We start from the raw sequence: 20451 nt of genomic DNA on the forward strand, positions 1-20451 counted from the left end.
CTGTTTAAAAATAAATCTTTATTTTAGGCTCAACAATAACAATTACTTAATAAACCAGTGTGTACTTGGCTGAAAATTGCAGTCCCATGTTTGATTGTGAGTTATAAGCAGGAATCGGATAGAAGACTTGACATTGCATCGACAAGCTAACAAAATAAAATAACAGACACATAATTGCCAAACAAGCACGCACGCACACACACATCAAGAGTGCCCAGCCCCCAAGCTGCACCTGCAATAAACTGAGATTAACATTGGGCAGGATCTAGTGTCTCCAAGTGTCATAAACTGATAATGTTGGATTTTGACAACCAACTAACCAGCCTTGTTCAGTGTGAGAAATTGATGTGCTCACAATTCTTTCACTCTATATACTGAAATGAATCACTGTTAAGGCACTGGAGGTTTGGTTTGAGATAATTCCATGTAGTCTTAAGCAAACGCAATCTTTCTCTCTCTCTCTCACACACACACACACACGTTCACACACACAAAATACTGTATACTGCAGTCAAGTCCTTGCAGAAGACTCCAAACACGTATCTAAGGCTACATTTGTATCCTCCTGATCCTGATCCTGAAAACCTGGAATTCTTCATCTTCACTCATCTTTTGTACATTTCCATTTGCAACACGCCAGACTATTTAGATGAAATGAAAAAAAAAAAAAAAAAAAATAGGAAAACACATTTAAGCTTAAGTTGAGCATTTCTGTGCACCACATTTCCATTTCTTACTTCTGTAAGGATTACAAGTCACGAGATTGAAAGGTTAGTGCATTTCAATTCACACCACTACAGGTACAGGCATGTTCTGCCGATTGTTGAGCCATGAGTGGCTGATCAGTGTCCAATTCAGTTGTCAATGACCAAGTATCTTTTCTCAAATCAGTATACACACTCATTTTCAAAAATTACACAAACATTGAATACTATGGAGAAGAAAAACAATTTGTTGTTAGAAAATGTAACTAGTCTATAGCAGGGAAAACAATAAATCTGTATACACATACTCAAGGAAAGCTACTACATATAGACATTTACAAAATCAAGCTCAAAAGTGGTTTTATGCCAAAAGGGCTACATTCGTCTGAAGCCTTGTGTATCCGATCAAACCAGATGATGCAAGCAATCAGTCACCAAATCAAGTTTAGACACTGGCCATGTCATCAACCATCAAATAGCCATGTTCCTCAAGAAGAGGCCACACATTTCTATTGTGAAAGAAAAGCCTCCTCCTGAGGTCCCTCAGGTCATCCACTACGTTTTAGCAATTCACAAGCTGACGCTAGTCACCAATTAAGAACAGCTTCATCTTCAACATCTACCATCCTACTCTAAAACCTTTCCTGAAACTTAAATTACAGACCTATAGATATTAGAAGCCAAGCCTGAAACTAAAGTTAGCCATCAAACCCAGTAATCTTGCTTTGTGAGACACACACCAGCATTATTGACATCTGATCAAACCTGGGAGACAGTCTTTCTGCTCCTGCTTACGTCTAATAACCCTCACCGTCAGTAGGTTGTTTGGCTGACAACTACTATTCTCATAAGTATTCATGCTCTACTTTTTTACAAGATAAAACAAATTAGCACAGGAGTTAAATCAATGATTCAATCCAACAACAAAAGAAAGAAAGAAAAAAAGAATGCAGGGCTTATTTTAAATGTTAGTAGCATTGATCTAATATCTGCATCACAAAGACAACTACTGCAAAAACATTGAAGGATTATAATCATTACGCAACTCATGTAGATCATTTCTACATAATGTTATTTCTTCAAACATTGATACTCCTCATCAAAGGTCAAACATTCTGTAGTTATTCACACACCCCGCGATTTCTATTATTCTGCCATGGATTAAACATCTTCCATTTCATAAATTATCATATATCCTTGATTTCAATGCGAAAACAATTGGATAAAGAGCTCAAGATAACTCACATGCCAACAATTACCACTCAGAGAGACATCAAATGTTAAGAAAAACTCATATTTCTCTCACACACACACACACACACACACACACACACACACACACACACACACACACACACACACACACACACACACACACACACACACACACACACACACACACACACACACACACACACACACACACACACACACACACACACACACACACACACACACACACACACACACACCTTTTGAGAACATCATGGTGATATTACTTTAAGCAAAGTATGTTTTATCAATACTGCTGGCAGACTATATGCATGTTCCCAAAAGGGATATGAACTTAGTTTTTCTAAATAATAATTTTACGTCTGCAACAATATTAAAGCTCTTTGAAAAAGTTTGTCAAATGAAATATAGTCATCCGTCTATTTACATATATTATATATTTACATATATATAGTTTTTATTTCTGTTTTAGTTCATGTTTTATAGGTTGTTTTTTTTATTATTATTATTTTGGTGCCCTTGGGGGAATGTTCTGTTCTTTGCCACTGCGTCTGGCTCCCCGGTGTGGTGAAAATGGTTTGCCAGGATTCAGTCCTCTCTGATGCTCCCGAATCTTCAGCCCTGCGGCTCGGACTTGGCCATTCGCCCCTCTGAAGGAGCGTAATGGTTGACGAGGCAGGCGGCTGTCTCCGGGTTTCTCTGGTTTGTCTGTAGAGCGCCTGGAGTTGTGCCGAGGCTCCTCAACCCTGTTGACCTTCAGCTCTTGCAGGGGTTGGCTGGCTGAGGAGGCAGGGGGGGACGGAGAGGGTGTCTGTGCTGCTGGCGGCTCCTTGGCCAGCCGCTGGCACACCTCTGCATAGCTGAGCTTTCTTGCCCCCTTGTTGGGTGAAGATTTCAAATAAAAAAAGGATAAGAGACAAAAATAAATCCCATGTGTAACAAAAACAAATAACCACTTGAAGATGATATGATCCAAAATACTCCATCATTAACACAGTGACCACTAAGTGGTAGTTTTAAGTTGCTTAAAGAGGTTTGTTTTGAATTATACACTGGACTTTTGCTGCCTCTACTCCTAAGACATACTGTAATTCAATCCATTAGCCAATTTCACACACAAGTTTTATATTAATAATGAGTCAACAGGGACCATGTAAAGGCCCAGACACACAGACCAGACGGCCGACCCTCGGCAGAAAAGGCAGTCGGACTGATCAGTCTCCCCGAGTTGGTCAAAAAACACACCACAGCGACGAGACGTAATACGTCTCCATAACAGGCGGCACTAATCTGTATCGTCGCCCCAAAATGAAAACCGGCAGCTGATTGGACGAACGCTTAACGTGGGTTTGTTTTCTCTGGAAATTCAAAGCCAGACTGTCATGGCGGCTCGTTCAGAATACGATCTCATATTGTACTAAAATAGTTCACCGAAACATGTTTCTGAAAACATTTTAAGCGAGAAATAGGCCGTGCAGTGTCTGAACCGACGGCCCCTCGGACGGACGACGGCAAGGAACACACCGAACAGACTCGAGTCACTGACCTCGCCAGACTGTCCAACGGCCGGTGTGTCTCGGTCTTAAGCTGACGTTGCTGTGAGCTAATGTGGCACCCATGATTAGAAGGCAGGACTTACCAGCTCGGATGTTGGAGATGTTGGAGTTGGGGGAGATGGGGAAGGCGCTTCTGTAGGAACAGACTGGCTGCAGGTGGCGGGAGCAGGTTCAGAGGCTGTTGGGGAGGCAGCCTGCGAGGACAAGGAGATTTCTTCCTTGGGAATAGGAGGTTCAGCTTTAACCGCTTCCTTTATTGGAGGAGAAACACTAAATCGACAAAAAAGTACAAGATAATTAATTTTCTATGCATTTGCTCTTTTTTTTATTCACAGACATATTAGCTTGAAGTAAACTTTACCTTAAGACTGGTGGTGCCACTGTGAGCGGTGTCACAGGAGCAAGTTTAGCAACAGGGGTTACAGAATCTGGTTTCCTTACAGCATCTTCAGAGATGTCTCGGGTCTCGTTAACCTCTTGGCTCACATGCTGAAATAATCAAGAATTTTAAATGATGTGCATTAATACAACTGTAACTTAAATACTGGTTATACAAGTCTCCAGAATAAAAAAAGGTATCAAAGAGGACAAGGCCTTTACCTTGTTGGTCACCTTTAGGCCACGCACAACATCAGAAAGGCGCACCTCTGGCATACTTTCTCCCCGCATACTGACCACAGATCCCGGCAAAGGAGGAAAATTGGAAGCTGCCAGGTCAAACTTTGGTGGAGGTGGTACCTTGGCCTCCATCAAAGGGATAGGTCTCTGTTTTAGTTTTAGGCAAACATAAGATAAGTAACAGTATAATAAACTTGCCACAAACATACTAACGGACAACTTTTTGAAGTAGATACCATCAGAACGTCCTTGGTCTACACAGGAAAATCACACAAAAATATTAAATAAGCGGGTAAAAAGAGGAAATATGCTGACCATGGTATGTTCATCTTCTCTTTTCCTCCTCATGCCTCTGTGGCTACCTCTCCTACAATGAAGACAGATCATTTTACATTAAAAAAAAGGTTTTACACATGAAAGTTACATTTACATGTAAAAACACACTGCACGGAATGCAATGGGTTGTATTTCCCTGGAACTGATTTTGAAAACCAAAAACATTTGATTGTAAGACTAAATTCTAGACAATATAACTTTGAAAGTGACAGGACAAGATACAAAAACAGAAAATTATTAACACATAACACGCCTGAATGCGCATTAGCCCGTAACTTGATTAACGTCATAAATCTTTATCTCCATAGTGTTAATAAGCAGGATAATATTCACTCGCCTGCCCCGTGCAGCCCCACTCAGATATCCACTGGGTAAGACGGCCTGTGGAGAATTGTCTTTAAGGCTGAAGGAGGGTAGAGAGGCTGTCGCTGAAGTGGTGCCAGTCGGCGTCCCTGATGTCTGAAGGGGCTGTGGGCTCAGGGGACCAGACAAGCCATCCATCAGGGTCCCCGGAACCAAAGCAGAAGAAGGGGGCATGCCTCCGGGTCTAGGGTGACCCTTAACATGGTTTCTGGGCACACACAAAGGTAGACATTTCTTTTTTTTTTTGTAATATTATATTTATTTACATTTTCCAAATTAAACAAGCAAACAAACAGGGCTCAGATGCAAGGTAGACATTTCTTAAAGATTTTTTTTTTTTATTATAATCTTTTTTGGGGCATTTTAGGCTTTTATTTTAGAGGACAGCTGAAGACATGAAAGGGGAGAGGGAGGGGGAATGACATGCAGCAAAGGGCCGCAGGGTGGAATTGAACCCCGGGCTGCTGCAGTAAGGACTGAACCTTTGTGTATATGGGGCCCACGTTCAACCAGGTGAGCTGTAGTCTATATTTCACAGTTATCGTTTTCCGTCAGATAGTTTATAGATCTCAACATTTCTTACTACTGAATGGCAGCTCTACCATGAAAAAGTACATTTTCACTTTAGGCAAAATAAAACCTTTTACATGTGCAATTTGTTTGTGCAACATTTTGTGTAAGGCGGTGGGAGTGTCACTTAAAGGGCCCATTTGTTTGACGTCTTGTTATGTAACCCCCCAATGTAGCACAAGTAGACTATATTTCACAGTTATTGTTCTCCGTCAGATAGTTAATAGATCTCATTATCGACCGCATTTGAAGGGAGCTTCATTTCACAGAAAAAAAAGAAAGAAAAGAGATGGCGCGACTGCACTTTGTTGTTGCAGGAAACAGTCAGCTGTTACAAAAAACTCCTGGGCAGTTAAGTGCTTGCGTTTAATTTTTTACCTTCATAGTGTTTTAAAACCTTCTTGTGGCAGTGATAGAGGCAGTGATGTTTTCTTATGGGACTCTCTTTCCGCCTCAAAACAGACTGACAAGTCTGATCGCTGGTTACATGATTGTCCACCGCAGGGTGAATTCGGGTTTCTCCAAAAGTTGAATCGGTCTCAACTTATATATTTTTATAAACCAATGATTCACCTAAATATTTACTGTTTATACAGTACCGCTGACGGCGACTACATCATATCCGTTTTCAGCTAAACAGACCGAAAAGCAGAAAATACATGTTATGTACTGCTTTACAAATGAAATAAATATCAGACTGACTTGTGGTGTGCATTCTTCTTAGAAAACAATTTGTTTTTTTAGAAATGTTTCATGACATATTGTGTCTAGAAGTGTATTATTCAACTTTTGTTGGTGTAAAAGGAAAAGAAAATCGCAATACTTCTAGAATCGCAATAAATGAAAATCGCAATACAAATCGAATCTGCACCCATGTATTGTGATAGAATCGAATCGGGACAAAAGCATATTGTCCCAGCCCTAACATATACTGTATATTTCATGAAAGAAAGTTAATCAAGACTTGACAGCATTTTTATGAAAGAGAGTTATGTCATTGTGACTTGCACCTACCGGTTCCCACTCATAGGTCGATGAGTGTTGATGGAGCTTGAGTTTGCTTTGTAGTTCCCAGGACTGCTGTAACCATTTATGAATCCGCTGTGCGGGAAAGGTGCCTGGATATCACAATGGCAGTAGAAAATCAAATAAAGACCATAAGCTCAAAAAAATGTCTCTAATGCTCTGGACAATGCAATATATCTGTACATGGACTGAAGCTGGGAATATCACATTAACTGCAATATACACTGCTATGAGCACCTTGACACAATGTATGTATTCTGGACAAAAATAACTTAGAACATTTCAATCAACTTCAGTCCTACATTCAGGTTCTCACCAGGGGTGTTTCAAAGTAAGGTGTGACGGAAGGGTTCCAGGAGGGAGACACCACAGGGTATACAGGGTACTGCTGCTGAGGGCTGTACGCCTGCTGCATGTAGACTGGGGAGCCATACGGAGCCTGTGGTTGGGCATGCTGACTGTACACACTTGAGTCCAAACTGCGGAAGCCGTTCTTACCAAAGAATGTGTTAATAGCCTTAATGCGGGCCTGGGGGGAGAGAAAGGGTAAGAAGAAGAAGATTATCAGGCAAGTTTGCTAGGAGTGAAGATGTGACACTTCCACTGCGCATATGATGAGTGGCCTTGTAGATCTGTTTATCGTCCTTTATAGTCCCCTCAGATCTCATAATCTCACGGTCATTAGGCCATACAACACTGCACTGACTAGGGGAAAGAAAGGGGGGGGGGGTAAAGGGGGAGAGGAAGAGTAAAAGAAGATGAGGGAAAGTAGAGGTATGGCGTAGAAGCAGGATGAGGGAGAGTAGAGGAATGGCGTTGAAGCAGAGATACAGCAGATTGATCAAGAGATGTCTACAGGTGAAAAGTTCCTCCCAGCCAGCCACAGTGCATATGGGTCCTTCCAAGCGCGATACTGATCATCACTGGGGTTTCAACAGGAGCGGTAATACGTCACAGCCTCATTTGTTTTATCAGGGGCAGACAAGGTCAAGTCAAAGTCCAGCTGAAAGAATACGCATGACATACTGTACCTGCAATGCAAAGGTAAATGCCACATTGTGATAAGAAGGGATATTAAACTGTCTAGAGATATAGGTGTTTAACAGTTCTGACAAACACCTCCTTGCTTATCAAGTCTCTTTGCACACGAATCCCAAGGTCACTCCTGAGGTTACAGCTTAGCCAGAGAGTAGTGCCGTGACAGCTAACCAACACAACTAGTCTTGTGTAACACAAGGCATGCTGGGTTCCATACTACCGTCTAAAATAGAACCAATAATAAGCAGTGATCTGGCCTGAAATAAAAACTAAGCCTAGTAGCATACTGAAAAAGTTAATGGTTTATGCATTTTTATGACAGATCTCACCATAATTGGTTTTCCCTGGAACATTTTCACTTCTTCTCTTAGGTATCTGTAGGCCTGAGGACAATAAAAAGGAAAGAACCAAGAATTCACAATACTGTAAAATCTGTGTTTCAAATATTCCCAGGGCTCTAGTGTGATGTTCAGTGCATATAAACTGTAACCTTGTTACATGCACATTAAAAGATGAAGTTGCTGTAATAAGTCACACACAAAAGTATCCCTTATACTGCATTAAACAAAGCGAACAAGCTATTATAATCAAGAATTGTCAAATCCAAATCTTGCACCCTCACCAAGGTCACCTTTGGTTTCAAAGAATAATGGAACCACAGCAAATGACAGCCACATCTAATGCAGAACTTACATTGTAAATGTTAAAGGTCCCATGACATGGTGCTCTTTGGATGCTTTTATATAGACCTTAGTGGTCCCCTAATACTGTATCTGAAGTCTCTTTCCCAAAATTCAGCCTTGGTGCAGAATTACAGCCACTAGAGCCAGTCCCACAATGAGCTTTCTTAGTATGTGCCATTTCTGTGTCTGTAGCTATTGAGGAGGAGAGTGGGGGGGGCAAGGTGGAGGGTGGGGGTGTGGCCTTGACCAACTTTGCTCGTTTGAAAGCCATGATGTCTTTCTCTCATGGGTGGGCTAAATTCTCTGGGCGGGCAAAGCAGAGAAAGGGGAGGTAACCTTGCTCCTTATGACCTCATAAGGAGAAGATTCCAGATCGGTCCATCTGAGCTTTCATTTTCTCAAAGGCAGAGCAGGATACCCAGGGCTCGGTTTACACCTATCACCATTTCTAGCCACTAGGGGACCATAGGCAGGCTGGGGGAACGCATATTAACGTTAAAAAACCTCATGAAGTGAAATTTTCATGCCATGGGACCTTTAATAGAAAAGTATATATGCCATGCTAATGAAAAATAACAAGCATTAAACCAAAAATGTAACTGTATTGTAACTTTAGGATTATACAGCGAGTTGGTCAAAAACAAGCCCTGTGTTTTATTAATGTGGATACGTACCTGTTGTGCATCCATATCTGACTGAAATGTTATGTACCAGTTGCTGTTGTGTGCAAACTCTGCACTCAACACTTTGGGGCAGTTTTCACTCTCAAAAAGAGCCTCCACTTCCTGTGAATAAGATGCAAGGCTCATATTACACATTTCTCCCTCCAACACTGAACTCACACATCTCCAATCAGGTCACCCTGCAGGCTCTGTGATAAGTTGTCAATGAGCCATTATATACCTACTATAACAAATGAATCCACAGTTTTAACATCAAAATGCAGGGAGGCGCATACTGCACATCACTGTCTATAACATACTTCTTGTCACCAGCTTTGCCTTAACACAGTGTGAGCAAGCATGAGCGTGCGGGAGAACCTTGTTTGTAGGATATACTTTACAGTAAGATGGGTGGGTTGTGTGTAGGACTATGCTTAGTAAGCAGTATGGAACTTTTACCTCAACTGGTGTTGTCTCCGACACCTCTCAGAATAAAATGCCTTGTTCCTTTCTTTTTTTTTTCCTTAAATAACCTACATTGCATGCTCTTGGAGAATATGCATCTCTCTCTGGCATACATCTCCAGCATTTTATTTTTTTAAATTTGGTTTGTCAGGAGTTTATTTTTTTTTGTAAGTAATTAATAATGCTAAAAGCATTTATTACTGACTGGTAAGCTACAAACAATTCAGAGTTTTCATCCTGGGAAAACGGTTCGCAGAAGTGGTAAGCATCAGACCACAATTAACAACTGCAGGAAACCATTAACTAGGCTCGGGCCAGTGTAAACATTTTCAAACCGTTTGATATAAAGCCTAACACCGGACCGGTATACCCAATTTTATCACTAGGTGTGGCACTTTATTCAGCCGCTCCCGAGTGAGCCCATAATGAGAGTGTAACGACTCCAGTAAATTACAATTATTACAATAGAGCTGTTTGGAGCAGTTTGTGAACAGTGTTTTCTCTGGAAGATGGTAAGTCCCTTTGGGGTGGACTTTGGGGTTGTTTATGGATTGTCTGTAAACTAACGTGTCAGTGAATCTGCAAGCATTTGTCAAAATACAGACAGAACAGCACTGGTACCTCGCAGTACATCCAGAATGAGGTCCATGTCAGTGGTAAGGGCTTTGATGTCCTCCATGGAAGCAATGGTCCAGATGGGAACAAACTGATCACTGTCCATCTGGGATATCAGGTACAGGTCCTTAGACAGGTTCTCTCTGCAAATAGTCAAAAACAACAACATTGGAGCAACATTGGTGTGTGCATAGCTGTATGCACACACGCACGCTCCAGCTAGTGCAATGAAGTATATAGGGGCAAATAGTGTAAATAACCCATCCAAACAGTTGCAATCTATGGTATAAACTAAAAGACTTTGAACATTGCTTTACTACTCACCTAGAAAAGCAGAACTCGAACTGTTTCTTCAATGACTCTCTTAGGCTCTCCTCAGATACTGGTTGTTCCTTAGAAGCATCACCCTCTATGGCTGACTCGCATTGCGGGTCAAAGAGTAAATACCCTAAGTCAGGGTGGTCAATACCATTCACAATGCCCTCTGCGGGTACAGGGACATAGTCAGCAGTGCTGTCAGGATATTCAGCGTCGTGTCCTTTTCCCCCTGAAGAGGGGACGTCTGAGTAACCTAAGATAGACGAGGAAAGCAGGAAAAATTTTTTTTTTTGAAATAACTGATGTTTAGACAACAGCATTTAATGCTCTAAAGAAACATATGCTTTGTCTTTGTTGCATAACCATGAGGAGAACAGTTTCCTCAAATACCATGTCTATCTGTAATTATCTTGGTATTTATCAATAAATACTATACATGTCTACACATGTCACACAGCCTATCCCCATACTTTTGTGCTGTACAAGTTAGGGGTGTAATGGATCACTAAATTCACAGTTTAGATTCACGAGTGGATCAATTTTCAGAATAGCACAAAAAAAGGGGGGAATTTAAATGATTTATTAAAAATGTAATAACCATAACTTAATACAATAACTTATTTCACCTGTAAATTTCTGTTAAATAACAATGGGATTTTACAATAAATGTGAATGCACCACGAGGTTTACCAGTTTCAAGTAAACACACCATTTAGTTGTCTGTTGTGTTTCCGACAACAGCATCACTGCAAGTGCTAGTTTGGGTCTGCAGGCTGTCATACATACCGGTATTCCTCTACAGTGAAATACAGTAACACCTTTACACCGTTTAGCTGTCAGCATTCTAACCGTGTTTAATCCAGCTACAACCTCCATCCTACCAACATCAACGTTACCTGCTGCTAAGTGTAACGTTAGCGCTATCCGTCCGGTAGATACCGGTCGTTTTAAGCACCGGTGCCATATTAGCAACCAACCCCAGCTCTCAGCCCCCTATACTCCGGTAACTCAACTACCAACTGCCGCTTGGCTTTTAACATGCTCCATTCACGTGAACATACAACTGGTTTTAACATGAGACAGTCACATGAACAGAAAATTGCGTTGCCATTATCTTTTCCCGGCAACTCTCCAAAGAAATTCATCAGCCTACTTTTAGTAACAGCAACAGTTAAAAATGTATTTCACACTATAATCATGGTTAAACATTGCAATTAATCCGCGGTTCACATGCATTCCGAAACGTGAGTGGATCAACTATGGTCCGTTACACCACTAATACCAGTGCAGGGGGACAGGGGTTTAGTTTACATTAATGGCCTGAAGGGAAGATGGAGATCAACTGAAGTTCTCTGCACACAGAACTGAATAAGCTCATACCGTCGGCCATCTCAGCAGGAGGGGGGTAGGTCAGCGGCCAAGGAGAATTCTCTGACTCCTCTGGGATGTCATTCTGGTGGGCAGGGATCTCCTGCCAAACTTTAGCATTGGGGTTGAGACCTGCTCCCTTTGTGGTGACCTGCATGATTATAAGAATATACTGCAAGTTACAGAAAATAGTTTTGGGTACACATAATACACAGTATGTTAGAAGAAACACACGCAGTTAAGAGCAGAAAAGCAGTGTTTTGGTCTTTGAAACAGTGAGATTTTACATGACGGGATGTAATGTGTTAAGTCAGACACTTAGATGTGTGCAGTTGCCTGCAACTGGTTTCAGACATGCGTGACATCAAAGTGGAACCTGGACTGAGAGGCTAGACCGGAGGAATTGTGGAGAGACATTTTTAAATATGGATCATCATGTGCGTGCGGTGTTTGAAATTCAGAAGTGGTGTTTTGTACAAATGAATAGGCAAACAGAGCATCTTTGTAAAAGCCCCTTTCTTCTACATCGAACAAATTATCAAATATACAAGCGATCACCACTTATGTACATGCTTTGCATGACTGCAGGTAACGGTAAAGTCAACAAGTCAAAAAATTTATGAAAAGATCAGCATTCAATTACTAAGTAATGAATGAGGTATGAAAGCAGTATTTACATAATGTGGCAAGCCATTCACGCATTCATTCAAGTTACTACTACTAAACATAATAACTGACTCCCTTTACTGCATCACAGCCAAACCAATTAATAAAGCTAGTTCATTCGAGATCCCATAAACCAGTTTTCCAAGGACTCAGCCCTTCACACACACAAACAAACCATCTGAGTTTTAATTGGCTTCCACATCACTCTTAACCCCGCCTCTCAAACGGTCACGTTACCATACATGGCGCAAGTCCACCTCTGAGCTCCAGCGTCACTAACCCTTAGGCATTTTGACCTGACATCCATTGCAAATCCTCGAGTGTGCTTCGGTCATTGATGCTTAACCAATACATAAATCTAATCGGTGTCTCACAACATTTGAGTCCAATCTGTCTGCTATCCAAAATGTGGTTACAATTTACCGGCTCTGCGTTTACAGTGAGGCTAGCTAAGTGACGTTAGCGTTTCTCTGCAGGAAGAAAGAGCACATGGTGCCCGACGTGCGCACACAGCCATATGCAACGATATTCAAAATCGTTTAGTTTTTCTTACTTTTTTTCTGGACGCAAGGCGTCTGTGATTAATTGATTAACCATCCCCTCATGGTTCATTTTCAAAGTTGACGTCTCCGCGGCTTAACGTTATTGGCATGATGACCTTTATCACGGAACTCTTTGATAGCTAACGTTACAGCTATGTAACACAGCTAACATTTAACACCAATCACGTGTAACGTTAGTAACTTTGTCGCTCCATATAAAACGTAAAGGAATTAAACAATGCATTTAGAGCGACTTGTTATGCAACATAACAGCTTTCCCCAACTCATTATGTCCTAAACACGTTGGCAGGATAAGGTTGTTTGGTGTTTCGCAGTCTAGCTACCACATTGTGACTAGCGACTCCTGCCTTTAGCTAACTAGCGTAAGTTTACTAACATACCACACCGGCCTTACTTTACACTGCTAAACTAAGCTAATTTGTTTGACAAGTTGACAGTAACATGATTAACTGTCCATGTATATAATACAATTAGTGGTTCGGAGCACAGACGTTAATTTACATGTGAAGTGTAGCTAACATTACTACAATGGCGCAGTTTGGGCGAGCTTAGACAGCACGAGTCAAACGGGAGGAAGGACGCAAACAGGTTGTCGCATGTTAGCTAGCGTGCCCTCACCCAGGCCCCAAACTCACCATGCTGCTTCGATCCTCGTCTTCTTACTATGTCCTCCCCGGCTCCAGTAGATTAAATTGCCCTGTTGGTTTTATTATTTGAGATGGCTTTAACTCTTAAAAATGATTGGCCGCACGTATTTCAGAGTGGCCCGTCGTCGTAACTACCGTCTCCCCGGTAACGTAATTCCAACGACCGAACCTGCTCCAGTCCAAACGGTGCGTCCGCGCGGAACACAACTTTGAAAGCTTTTAATTTAGAATAACGACTGTCTCGCTGTTTTTTTTAAAACAGTTTCCCATTTAATGAAATATTTTCTTCAAGCTCAATTCCTCCAGCTTCGAGGCACCGCTCATCCAGCATGTGACATCTGCGTCCTCTGTCTGCCACCGTCCGTCCCAACAGACTTTACTCCGCCTCCACCTACTTACCTCCCCGGCAACAGCAATGCTACACCGCACGTAGCAACGATCTACTGACCCCTGTGAGGTCACTATGGCTGCTGGAGCCGAGTCGATGCACTTCATATGAGACCTGCCTTATCTTTTAATAACGATATTACACACAGCGCTAGTTGATGTATACTTTAATTGATCTATATTTCACATGACATTGCAAAAAAACGAGTTAGTTAGTATTAGTGGCGGCTCCCTGTTGACGTGTCGTTAGGTACCAAACTGTCCGGTATCAACTCCCAAGCTGAGTGGATCGTAGGACAAACTTCTGTCCTTGAACAGCAGCTGGAGTCCACAACCGAGAACTGTTTCTTTAAATATTATGTTTCCACTCGGTTCACTTTCTATTTAAATGATACAAATCAGAATATTAGATTTGCTCCCATGAAATTAAAAGAATACATCTTAATTACGTTGTTTTTCTCATTGTCACACCATGGATAGCGTGGAATATTACTGATCTTTTATCAATTTGACAAAATAGTTGAAAATAGAAAAAAACGGATTCTAATGACTATCATACGGGTAGAAATCATATCCTTAAGTAATGCTCACTGACTTGATTTAATGCAGGATGTATCAATTGATGTTGCTCACCATTAACAAATGATCAAGTCACTATGCCTGACAACACTAGACCGATTAAGGAATGTTAATTCAGTTAGTTCATACATGAATTGCTATGTAACCAAATTGGCGGGATTCCAATTTCAGTCTTGGAATTTATACAAGTAAACAGCAGTATGAAAGGCCAATGGTAGTGTGCGTTTAACATGTAATGACCACGTCTTGATAAAAAAAAACAGTTTGATTATAACTTTGTGCTGGAATTGATTTGCACAGGATCTTTTAAACACTAAGCAAGTGCTGCAGCCATGCCATCACTACCTTAATTTATTTTCGATTTCACTTGATTACACCTCTTCTTAGTATTGTTTTGACATAAAGACTAGATGGAGTGCAGAGAGCTCATGCAATTCCTAGTGTAGCTCCTCCCACTACTAACCTGAGCAGAATCAGTGAAAACACTTGTGTATGTCTGAAGGGCCTTAACACTTTTGCAGAAGACGCAGTTTACTTACATTTATAAGTTCGCAAAGTTATGATAAAAAAGAGGTATTGGTAGTGAAGTGGACCCCACTGATGTATACACAATAAAAAAACAACAGTTTTTTAAATGCACAGCGACCTCTTTAATTACGCAAACTAATCGGACACCCAAATAAATTGACTTAAAATTGACTAAGTACACATAATTGCTTTACTGTAACAATAGCCTACTTATAATTTACTGGTGACAAGGTTTATGCACTTATTTCAGATAGAAAGCAAAAACAATTTTTTTTTTTCTTCAGTATTTAACATGACTTCATTAGATTAGTAGAGGGCATTTTCTTGTCCTACAGATGTGAGTTACTTGCACACAAACTTAAAAATCCCCCTTTCCCTAAATCATGAAGAGTTTAAACAGGTTTTCTTGTTACGCCTTGGTGGGCCCAACCATCTGTGATGCCTGCTGACTTTGTTGCAGTTGCTGGATCTTCACATTCATTACTTCAATCACAGCTGTAAGAAAGAACACAACTTGTAAAGTAAATGTTTTTCCACTTAAAACTTCCTAATTGAGACTTTTTCAGTTTATGGGTACCATGTATTCTTGTAGCATATCTAGTCTTAAATACATTTTATTTGTACAGTAAAATAATACTTGTGTAATGTTAATAACTTTAAAGTGAATACACTTTCTACATTTTAGTGAAAGTCTATGGATTAGTTAAAGCTGTGGTGCACGACTATTAAATTATATTAATGAACGTACGTTAAATTCAAGCCATTGCCAACTGAGTTGATACAAAGCTAATTAAGCCTATCAGCTCCACAAAACTCTGCATTTCTCAGTATGGCTATGTTTACAAAATGGTGTCGTTTGGAGACATTCGCGCGCAGCAGCTTGAGTGATGCGTTTTACGTCACCGCTGAGAAAGGACGACAGCAGTGTTCAGCTTTGGCGATGAAAAGGACATAAACATTACAAGATAATTACCTCTTCTGAAGAGTCCATGTTTTTTATACATCCTCCGTGTCCTCCCTGATTTGATGGGATAAATACTACTAGCAATTGTGTAGGAGGGGTGGGGGTGGTGTGTGATCACCGAAAGCAATTGCACCTGACTGCAGTACGCAGATCGGGGTTGGGCTAAATGTGGGCGGAGCTAAACATCTGACTCTGTGCGGGTGCCATCTGGTGGCGGAGATCAGGTGTTGTAGAATGTAGAATAATGATTATAATATAAATTATATATAGATTATAATAAATAATAATATTTGAATTATAAAAAAAAGGTAAAGAACAACGGGGAAAGCAAACGTGACTTGTGGGAAACGAGCCCCGGTCTCTGGGGGTCGCGAGACAACAACGGACGGTTGGGTTAAGGAAAACAACAACGGGGAAAGCAAACGTCACACGCGGGAAACGTTCTCCGGTCTCCGGGGTGAAAGTCCTGTGTTTTTCCCTCAGACACACATTCTTCCTCTTCCGGCTGCTATTGGGCAAGTGTGCGGAGTCAAACGTTTAGCTCCACCCACGTTGAGCCACTCCTCGATCTGCGTAGTGCAGTCAGGGCTTTACTCACCGAAAGGCTTGCGTCATGTGGATGTAGCTACAGTGTTGTCATTACTTGGAATTCCTCATGGGGGTGACAGAAACTACACACTATAGCTTTAAGTTAATACAACTTTAATTTAATTTGCAAACTCCTATGCAAAATAACTAGTATTCATTTCTTTTAAAATATGCTTTGGTCGTGCCTTGTAATATCCATTATATTAGTAAAAATATAAGGGAATTGTGAATTGGAAAGATCAATAGCAGGACACTTGCGTACTATCTGCTAAAGTCAGTTGAACAGGTGAAGATCACGGTTACAAAAACAGGCTCAGTAGTAAACGACACGGTATCGTGCTGCAGATCTGGCGCTTTTAGCTGAGCCAGACAAAGAATATTCGGTTAAAATAGACTGGCGAGGCTGTTTTGCTCTCATTGTTGGCCGTGAAGTTAGCTGGAAGTGAATGTAGCCTCGGTGTGTTGTATGTGTAGTGACTGCGTCGGACTTGGTTTAAAAAAAAATAGCCTTTTGAATGCTTGTCAGTAAGCGGTCATATGGCAAGTTAGGAGGCAATTTGGCATGCAGTTGACACACTAGTCATAATTTTGTTTTGATGAAATCAACTCGTGGCAGTTGCTCCTGGTGTTCTTCATCATAGATCTTAGGGTTACCACACAGAGCCCACTTTAAACCCTGGATAGGTGTGTGTGTGTGTGTGTGTGTGTGTGTGTGTGTGTGTGTGTGTGTGTGTGTGTGTGTGTGTGTGTTGTATGTATGTATGTATGTATATATATATATATATATATATATATATATATATATATATATATATATATAAAGAATGTAGCTTACCTTGTTTCATGGCATGTTTTTCCTGAAGGGCTGGCTGAATTTTCTCTATCTGCTTTGTAAGGAAGTCTATTTTGCGTTTGAAGAACGCCTTTGTCTCTCCCACATTCTACAGAGACAAACAAGTAAGAGTAGAAATAAAATTTACATAAGAGTGTTTTTTCATATGAACACATTATTTAGTAAAAGATAAAATTATTTATGGACTTTCAAATGTAAATATATTTGCCTTTTCAACATAGTATCCTGTCCCCACATCCACTAAAACATGTTCCACGTCATTTAATGTTCCAGGGACGTACATCTGAGAAGAAGAAATGTTAAGGACAAGTACGCATGTCTCAAGAGACCCATAACTTAATTTAAAGCACATCACAAAAAACTGCAAAACATGAGATGTTGGTTGTTCTACTGTAAAGTAAGGATACAGAGCTGGTAAGTGGCACGAGCAATTCTTTTCCTGTATGAGAAAAGACAGAAGGGGGGGGGGGGATTCACATGACTTCAGCTGCAGATTCACAGATGTAGGGTATGATTTCACAAACGTTCATCAAACTAACAACATAATGCACATTCACAGCCCATCATTTTGTGAAACGCACTGCTGTACAGTGAGGCCTTTAGATAGTTTGTTATATAAAATGATCCTAAGCTTTGCAGAGCTTGCTAAATGTATTCATTATCACCATTTCACCATGTAGAAGAGGGTAGCTTTATTTATCATAGCAAATGAAGAACCACTGTTGAGCTAAATATGTTTTTATCAATCGTTCCAGTAACTCTGTTAACCCCCTGAGACCTGCGGGAGTGTCAGCGCTTCACTGTCTTTAAGAGGCTGTAGCGGGCTGGGTTCTATAGCTAGAGTGGAGATACTGGTATCTTATGAAACTATGAAAGGCCTGAGGCATCCATTGGTACCAATCATGTCATGCTTGCTTGTGGTAAAGGGGACTAAATAATGCTCCAAAGTTAGGGTAAAGTTTGGCGAGGGCAATTTATGCTGATGCCATGCAGTTTGGGGCAAAAACTATGCGTTTTTCTCACGCAGTATATATTGTACAATTTTTTATTATATATATAGATTTCTGCATACTGGAGTCTTGGAGTTGCGTAAATTGGGTATGACAAGAAAACCGAGACTCTTGTGGATTTAACGAACCCAGTTGTATTCATCTGTGATGTTAGTCCTAAGTAGCCAATTCATTGTAGTATGACCATTTTGTGTCACTGTATAAAATTTCCTGTTGTGACCCCTAGGATAATCACAGCCTCATGACACTTTACAACCACAAACTAGAGAGGCTTTTCTAGGTTTATTGACAATAAGGGGACTTTTGAGCAGTTTCCAAAACAGTGAACAGTGCTCTCCAGAAATGAAAGTTTTTTTTTTTTCCCTAAGGAAACTTATACAAAATTGAAATCACACATGTTTTTTTTAAAAATTTTTTTTTTTTTTTTAAATGGTATCTTAATATGGTATTTTGGATTTTTTTTTTAAACTATTTTTATCAATTCTCAGTTGTTAAGAACTGGTTAAACGTTACACCAAATTTGAACAACAAATCAGGTATTAAACCAAAAATTGCTGCAACTTAGGAGACAAAGGGAGTACAGGAATGGCATCATATACTTCAATCATTATGCCTATCAAAAACACAATGTTTATTACAAATTTGGGTCTATAAAAAAATCGATACACCGTGCTGAGCTGCATCTCACATTAATCTTCATGTCCCCAGCCTTCGGCTGATGTACACCACTTCTATGTGGCATCTACGGTTGACCTGCTATCACCCTAAGGATCCCTAGTCCCTCCCAAAAAAAAGACAAAAATGGGTCTGTGTGTGTTAAAATGCTTGGTGGGGCATAAGGTCATGAAACTTTACTCACCCTTGTTGTTTTTGTTCAGGACGTTCATACTATCTTTTGCTTCAACATATTTCGTCTGGACAACTTTGAGCTGACCTATTGAAGACGTCAAGAACTCGATCTCCTGCAAAAACACGCACAAAACAACCGACGTTAGAGATTCGATACACAAAGCGACCACACCTGTCTGAATCATAGACTGTAAATAACGTGGTCTAAACAACAAAATATGGTCACACCGTAAATGTCAAGGATTTCTTTTTACTGCTGTCGAAACACGTGAAACGACGAGGGCCAGATTCGCTAACATGTTAACTCAACTTGCACACTGGGTGACTGGATATTTAATTACCGTTAGCTTCAGATGTGCTAGCTCCGCTACCCCCACCCTCCCGTTTTCATTTAGATTATCGCCCTCATAAAGTCGACACCTAAGAACACAGTCAAAATTGAAAAATACTAAACGTTTCAATATTACCTGATCTAATTGGGTTTTCAGTCCCTCTAATTGAGGCAGGGAGAGGTCTGTGAGATTCACCGCCATGTTGGAAGCGCGATGCCAAATGACAGCGACTGTGATTGTGTTTCCGGGTGATGGAGGTGGGCTGTCATCAGTCTGAGACACCGCCCCCAGGTGGACAAGACATGAAATGCACCTACTTCTTTACTTATCCATCATGTTAAAATGCGCTTAATAAACAGGTGTTGGTGATTTAGTGGTTCTAAACAATACAAATATTTTCTCACTCTAAATGCATATCACTTTTATAAAATATACATAAATGCAAAAAGGTCGTATTATATTGAAGTTTAGGTCTCACAATAAATATAGAAAATAAACTGATTAAATAGGTCACTCTCTGTTGCATTTACATTTTAAACTTCTACCTAAACTTAAAAATTTAAATGCAAATTCAGTAATCCCCATTTAATGTCTAATAGGTACTGTACAAAAGCACTAACTGGTATTACTTTCTACGAGCCAAGATCACCATACAAAAAGGTCAGAATGCATTTTCAAAACAGAGTCATGTGACAGAGTCAATTTCATTATCATTAAAGAGGAATTGTATGAGTGACAATTCATTTGTACTTTCATTTTGGAAAGATATGGCCAAATTTTTTTTAAATTTGTCATACATGTACATTTTACTGAAACTTTGAATATTAAATGACCATATACTATTGATATTGGTAGCCCTGGTATTAGTTTTTGTGCTCTAGGGTCCTTGAAAGCACCCTCAAATTACAGCTGACACTCATGAGCTCTGGA

General features: G+C 40.4%; 2 protein-coding genes across 2 annotated transcripts; both read right to left on the reverse strand.

The window, feature by feature from the left end:
* Positions 1-2355: 2355 nt before the first annotated feature.
* Positions 2356-13843, reverse strand: larp4ab (La ribonucleoprotein 4Ab). The gene is made up of 15 exons (XM_039796375.1): positions 13420-13843; positions 11568-11706; positions 10194-10440; positions 9853-10012; positions 9249-9272; positions 8802-8912; positions 7774-7827; positions 6723-6935; positions 6395-6498; positions 4785-5018; positions 4427-4478; positions 4094-4258; positions 3855-3982; positions 3577-3763; positions 2356-2814 (listed from the first exon to the last, which is right to left on the reverse strand). Exons 1-15 carry the CDS (start codon positions 13420-13422, stop codon positions 2443-2445), a joined length of 2193 nt encoding a protein of 730 aa, XP_039652309.1. The 5' UTR covers positions 13423-13843; the 3' UTR covers positions 2356-2442.
* A 1180-nt stretch (positions 13844-15023) lies between these two features.
* Positions 15024-19791, reverse strand: pfdn5 (prefoldin 5). Its single transcript, XM_039796948.1, has 6 exons — positions 19657-19791; positions 19200-19302; positions 17738-17769; positions 17539-17613; positions 17313-17418; positions 15024-15420 (listed from the first exon to the last, which is right to left on the reverse strand). The coding sequence occupies exons 1-6, from the start codon at positions 19720-19722 to the stop codon at positions 15335-15337; spliced, it is 468 nt and encodes a 155-aa protein (XP_039652882.1). The 5' UTR covers positions 19723-19791; the 3' UTR covers positions 15024-15334.
* Between the last annotated feature and the right edge of the window lie 660 nt (positions 19792-20451).

The sequence above is a fragment of the Perca fluviatilis genome, chromosome 4, assembly GCF_010015445.1.
Source record: "Perca fluviatilis chromosome 4, GENO_Pfluv_1.0, whole genome shotgun sequence".
NCBI classification, from domain to species: domain Eukaryota; kingdom Metazoa; phylum Chordata; class Actinopteri; order Perciformes; family Percidae; genus Perca; species Perca fluviatilis.

Excerpts from the sequence above, each read along its gene's own strand:
- larp4ab (XM_039796375.1), bottom strand. Across the intron at positions 8,913-9,248 it reads CGGAGACAACACCAGTTGAG|GAAGTGGAGGCTCTTTTTGA; the intron begins GTAAAAGTTCCA and ends TCTTATTCACAG. Across the intron at positions 4,259-4,426 it reads GAGAAGATGAACATACCATG|AGACCTATCCCTTTGATGGA; the intron begins GTCAGCATATTT and ends AAACTAAAACAG.
- pfdn5 (XM_039796948.1), bottom strand. The coding sequence starts at position 19,722 with ATGGCGGTGAATCTCACAGACCTCTCCCTGCCTCAATTAGAGGGACTG. Across the intron at positions 19,303-19,656 it reads TGAAAACCCAATTAGATCAG|GAGATCGAGTTCTTGACGTC; the intron begins GTAATATTGAAA and ends GTGTTTTTGCAG. Across the intron at positions 17,614-17,737 it reads TCGTGCCACTTACCAGCTCT|ATGTACGTCCCTGGAACATT; the intron begins GTATCCTTACTT and ends TCTTCTTCTCAG.